Here is a 6,365-nt window from a genome sequence, read left to right on the forward strand (position 1 = left end):
GGGAGGAACAACACACCTTTGATTCCAGGCGCTTTTTATACATTCCCATTGAGTCTCTAAAATAACTCAGGTATAGATAGAAGCCCCAAATAAGTGTTAGCTATGATGTGCCAGGCACTATCCCAAATGTACCTGTAGATCTGTCTCTTTGAGAATCCTCACAACCCCATGAGCAGGTAGGCTCTGATCCCAAGATCAAAGGTGAGAAAAGAGGCACAGAGAGATCCTGTAATTTGGCCAGTCACCTTGCCAATATGTGGCATTGAGAATAAAAACAACCAAGTGGATTTGAGTCTAAACACTAAGCCTGAGCACTGGATGTGCCCCCGGGTTCTTCCACAGGACAGAGAAACTTGGGGGGAAGGAGGTAAGATAGTATCTGGTACACAGTATGCTCTATAAAATATGGATTTGATAAATTTATCCTCTTGGGTGGGTTTTCATTTTCTTCTATTTTCACGTCTCCACAGGTCTGGTCTGTTCTCTCTTCCAATTGGTTGTCTTTGTCACTGGCACTAAGGTTCTAGGTCTTGAGAGAAAATAAGTGATGTGAATCAGAATTCTAGCCCTTTTTCCTGCTCTTCCTCCTGCTCCGTCTTCTTCCTCTCCTTGTTATTTGTTTCCATCCTTGATGTCCTCTGCCTCCTCCTCCTCCTCCCCTTTTGAAAATGGGGTCATGCTGTACATGGTCTATTTAAGCAAGGAGGAACTACAAAGGTTCAAGCAGCTTTTAGTGGATGAGAACCCCAGACCTGGCTCTGTCCAGATCACCTGGGACCAGGTGAAGACAGCCAGATGGGGGGAGGTGGTTCATCTCTTGATGGAGTACTTCCCTGGACGACTGGCTTGGGATGTGACTCGTGACATCTTTGCCAAGATGAACCAGACAGAACTGTGTCTTCAGGTACAGATGGAGCTAAATGGTAAGTAATAATCTGGTATAAAAATGAGGATGGGTTTCAGTGCTAAAGAACCGAATACTTTACTGGCTATCCATACTGAATAAGAAGGTAAACAGTGGAGTAAGATGATGACTGAGTGCAAAGGCAAAGACCATCATATGAGCATATTGACAACAACAACAAACTTAACCAGATACTGCTCATTTAGGACCTATCTATAGCCCATTTTCATTACTTATAGATCCCATGTTTGTGAATCTGCCTACTCACTAAAATTTGTTTGTAACTCCGAAATCAATAATGGTGGCACTTTGATGCTCATTTACAGACATGCAGGATGGAGGACAATTGAATGCACATGTTCCCAACTGCAGACGAACAAAGCAATACTCTGCCTTCTTACCTGTGTTCCCATCCTGCAAACGAGTGTCTTTTCCATCATCTATTTAGTGCCACTTTTTTGTGTGTTTTTTTGTATTTTGTTGGTGCCATTGCTGTTGAACCTGATCCCCAAAGCATAGTGGTGGAGTGCTATTTGGTGTCCTAAGCACAAAAGGGTCGGGACATGCCTTACAGAGAAAATACATGTGTTGGGTAAGCTTCATTCAGGCATGAGTTATAGCATAGTCGAATATGATGTCTTTAAACAAAAACAAATATAGACCATGGTTATGGATTGAAGAGTCAAAAATGTGTAGACAGAGGCTATAAGAAGGTATCTCTGTATTCACATGGGAGCAGTATTGGCTAATTGAATGTTCACAGTAATTTTATAGAACATAAATGGCATGAATAAGAAGAATCAAGGACTATATGTGTATATTTGTATATATATGATTATGTTCACATACATATAAATCTGCACATAGATTTATACAAATACATCTATATGTGAACATACATATATATTAAAGTCTATATATTTTATATACACATACACGTGTGTGTGTGTTTTTGTGTTTATTTCTCCCTCTGTGTTTGGCTAGGCTATAAATTTGTTTTTGAACACCTTCCTCAGTACATCCTAAAACAGCACCATTTTCTCACTTCCTAATGGCATGATGGGGTCAAGACAATGTTCTTCTCCCTGGACTAAGGTGGTGAATTGTTGCCCCCATCCTGAAAGATCCCATCCCCTCTACATGGCTTTCCCTGTCCTGTCAGTCATTCCAGTGGAATATTCTCCTTCCCTGTCTGTTCCAGACATTCTACCCAGACTGGAGACAGCAGACGCAAACCCAAGAGAAATGCCAGTGAATATGGAGGAAAGAGAATCTGGTATGTGCTGGCATCGTGACAAAGCCTGGAGGAACATAGGCTGTGGGTTAGGGTGAGAAGCTCAGTTCCTGAAGCAGGGCAGATTATAAATGAGTAAGTCAGCATCTCTTCTATGAATCAGAACTTAAGAAAAAAAGAGTAGTTGGGGACACACATAACTCAAAGTCCAGCCACCAGCCCAGATGGAGGCAGGGGCCCCGGCTACATACTTGAGACATCGCTCTGTCCTTCTAGCTCCCTCTTCTTTTGTGGGACCCAGTTTCAAGTAGTGTCTCCTGCCACGGTGGCCATCTTGACCACCAGCTACCCTACACATACATTGTACCCACTTAGCATCAGCAGAAAGAGGAGTATTTTCTCATTTCTCCAGCACTCATCCTAGAACTGACTCATCTAATGAACTGAGGTCCCAAGCTCATGAATGAATGATGTGATGAAATGCTCTGGTTGGTTAAGACTGGTTCATGCACTTCAGAGAGAGCTTGGTAATAGGACCAGCCCACAGCCCAATTTAACAAACTGGGGCTGCAAGAGGAGGTTTCCCTAAAGAATCATGGTAGTGCTCTTGCCAGAATGGGAATGGTTGGTAGGCAGACAAATACAGCGCATCTCTTATTCCGTCCTCTTCTTCATTCCACCATCCTGGGCCATCAGAAGTCAGATTCTACAAAGAACCCAAATTATTTTTGTGCGAATTGAGTTTGTGCTTCTCAGTCAGGTTGTGTGAAGAGACGAGGTCAAAAGGAACCAAGAGCCCAAGGCCAGCATTCTTACCTGCCGTGAAAGCATGTAGTAAGTGGGATGTGGGTTTCCCAACTCCAGCCTTAGCACAGTTAAATTTCACCTGTTCAACAAACACTGGAGGGCTTATAGTTCTGACACCACAGTCTCAGACAGAGTCATAAACCCTATTTTATTTTGGAGATGGCAGGCTGGAGGCTGAGATTCTGTGACTGGCTTACCCTCATAGAGCTAACAGGTCCATAGATCTTGAACTTGTAGTAAGCTTCCTTCTACCCATCAGCTGGGGCTGGGGGGGAATGCAATTGTACCAGACATCATGTCTAATTTGTAAAGTTTCCTGTTGAAGAAAGGGGAGAGAGAGACACAGTGAGAGTGAGAGTGAGAGTGAGAGTGAGAGTGAGAGTGAGAGTGAGAAAGAAAGAAAGAAAGAAAGAAAGAAAGAAAGAAAGAAAGGAAGAGAATCACATGTTGGGATGAAGGTTGTGACAGATCCTGTTAACTCCTGACCCCATATCTCATGTGCTAACAGAATCCAGTTTCAATTAGGGGTAAAATGTGACCAGCCTTAAGGGAAATATTTTTTCCAGACTCCCTTAAAATTGGGGTTAACCATCTGACAACTCTAGGCCATAAGATATAATTAAAAATCTCCTGAGTTCATGAATTTGTACTGATAAAAGTAGACATGAGCTGTTAGTATGTCCCTCCTCCCCACTATTTCTGCTTTGAATACAAATGCCATAACCAACTACATAACAATAACATAGCTACAATAGCAGTGTCTTATTCACGAGGCAAGAAATATGAAGAATGGGCTCATAGAAATGTGATGTTACTTGGCCCTGAAGCTTCAGAACCACCAAACCGATTTCAACATCTCTACACCACCCTCCCCATATTTCTTTAATAAAAAGCAATCCTTGTTCTATTTAAGCCACTTCAAGTGGACTCTCCTGTTTACTTGCAGCTTCTAAAATTTTGCAGTGCTCTCCAGAAAAGTGCATGGCGTGTGCAGGTGTCTTGTGGGGCTTGATGTAGGCATCAAGGTTAGTTTTCTTTTTGTTCAATTAGTTATTGCAGATAACCCTGATGTCGTATCTGTATTTCTCCCATCCTGCTCATCTAGATAAAATACAAGAGTACAAACTGCACGTGATCGATGAGTGTTCCACAACATGTAGCAAGACCACTTGGCCTGGGAACCATGTAGACTTCTTCTACCAAGAAATAGAGAGACACAAGAGGTTCTTACCATGTCTGTTTCTTCCCAGAAGACCTCAAGGGAGACAGCCCATGACTGTGGTCCTACAGGGAGTTGCTGGGGTTGGAAAAACAACCCTAGCTAAAAAGGTGATGTTGGAGTGGGCACAAAACAAGTTCTACCCCCATAAGTTCTGGTGTGCTTTCTATATCCATTGCCGGGAAGTGGCCCAGGTAGCCAAGCAGAGCTTCTCGGAGCTGATTGCCCATAAGTGGCCAGGGTCAAAAGCTCTCATGTCCAAGATTATGTCCAAACCAGACCAACTTCTGCTCCTCTTTGATGGCTTTGAGGAGGTAACATTGACCCTCACAGATAGACCAACTGACCTGAGTGAGGACTAGAGCCAGAAATTGCCTGGGTCTATCCTGCTGACCAGTTTGCTGAGCAAAAGAATGCTTCCTGAAGCCACTATACTGATCACTCTGAGGTTCACGTCTCGGAGAAAACTTAAGCCCTTCCTAAAACAGCCCTCTTTTATAACCCTTACAGGGTTTGGTATGGCAGAAAGAGGCAAGTGTTTCAAGACCTATTTCAGAAACAAGAGGGAAGCTGATGAAGCCTTGAGTTTTGTCATGGGAAACATGATTCTCTTGTCCACGTGCCAGGTCCCTGTGGTTTGCTGGATGGTGTGCTCTTGTCTGAGGCAGCAGATGGAGAGAGGAGCAGATCTCAGGCAGGTGTATCCAAACGCCATGGCTCTATTCGTCCAGTATCTGTCTGGCTTATTTCCCACCAAGGCTGGAGGACTTCCCAGCTACACTCACCAAGAAAATCTGAGAGGTCTGTGTTACTTGGCTGCAGAGGGTATGTGGAACATGAAATGGGTGTTTGACCCAGAAATCCTGGAGCCAAGCTGGAGGAGACCGCCGTTGCCACTTTTCTCCGTGTGAATATCTTTCAAAGGGTTGCAGGTGACCAAGACTGTTACACTTTTGCCTTCATGAGCTTCCAGGAATTCTTTGCTGCCTTGTGGTATATCCTCTCCTCCCCGCAAAGACTCAGAAATTTCCAGGTGTTGGACAGCGTTTACGTCACGCACCTGATAGCCTACCCCGGAAGAAAGAAAAACTATCTCGCTCCGATGGGGCTTTTCCTGTTCGGCCTTTTAAATTTTTTTTTCAACATTTATTTATTTTTGGGACAGAGAGAGACAGAGCATGAACGGGGGACGGGCAGAGAGAGAGGGAGACACAGAATCGGAAACAGGCTCCAGACTCTGAGCCATCAGCCCAGAGCCCGACGCGGGTCTCGAACTCACGGACCGCGAGATCGTGACCTGGCTGAAGTCGGACGCTTAACCGACTGCGCCACCCAGGCGCCCCCCTGTTCGGCCTTTTAAATGAAACATGGGCTTTAGTCGCGGAGAAGTCATCCCGAGGCAAGCTGACCTTGAGTAATAGAAAGAAGCTGTTGGAAGTTGTAGCCCTGTCACATGAATTTGGCCCCCCAACCCCACACCACGGCGTCCCACAGCTATTGTACTGTCTGCATGAAACCCAGGAGGAGGCACTTGTGAGCCAGATCCTAAATGATTGTCAGAAAGCTGCTTTGACCATCAGCAAGGTCAAAGACATGCAGGTGTCTGCTTTTTGTCTGAAGCACTGTAGACACCTGTGGTGTCTAGAACTGACCATCACCCTGACCATCACCCAAGTGTCCACACCCCACCCAGAATCCCTCCGTTCCACTGAGTGAGTGCTCTCCTCTCTGCTTGGGCAGCCTGACCTGTCCAGGGACCTTGCCTGCGGTCCTCCCGGTATCCAGGGCGACCACCTGTCCTGAGGTGGTCCCTTACACAAGGGACTTTCCATTTTAAAACCAGGACAGGAGGTGCTCCCAGGATGCAGATTTGCATGCCAAAACCAGGAGAATCCTGGAGAAGCAAAGTGATTTGTTTACCTTCTTTATCTCTAGTCTGCATCCCCTCCCCCCCTTCTACATGGGGACATTGCATCTGTCCCCCCTACTTCTGTGTGTCTCTAGCTCATTAGTCTCTAGGGAGGTGCTGTCCAATGGAAGTTTTCTGTGAGAGTGGAAATGCACCATCCAATAAGTGAACCACTAGCTACGTGTGACTACTGAGCACTGCATTTAAAAAAAATTTTTTTTAATGTTTATTTGGTTTTTTTTTAGGGGGGGGAAGGGTAAGAGAGAGAAGAAGACATAGAATGTGAAGCAGG

At 45.0% G+C, this 6,365-nt stretch overlaps 1 protein-coding gene across 1 annotated transcript; it reads left to right on the forward strand.

Moving 5' to 3' along the window:
• The first annotated feature begins 439 nt into the window (after positions 1 to 439).
• LOC121026334 (NACHT, LRR and PYD domains-containing protein 8-like) lies at positions 440 to 5,880 on the forward strand. Its single transcript, XM_040469197.1, is given in 5 exon segments — positions 440 to 923; positions 2,106 to 2,180; positions 4,051 to 5,031; positions 5,034 to 5,277; positions 5,508 to 5,880. Coding segments are annotated over 5 exon segments (1,965 nt in total). The 5' UTR covers positions 440 to 631.
• The last annotated feature ends 485 nt before the right edge of the window (positions 5,881 to 6,365 follow it).

The sequence above is a fragment of the Herpailurus yagouaroundi genome, unplaced genomic scaffold (assembly GCF_014898765.1).
Source record: "Herpailurus yagouaroundi ecotype Mexico unplaced genomic scaffold, PumYag 80378, whole genome shotgun sequence".
NCBI lineage: Eukaryota > Metazoa > Chordata > Mammalia > Carnivora > Felidae > Herpailurus > Herpailurus yagouaroundi.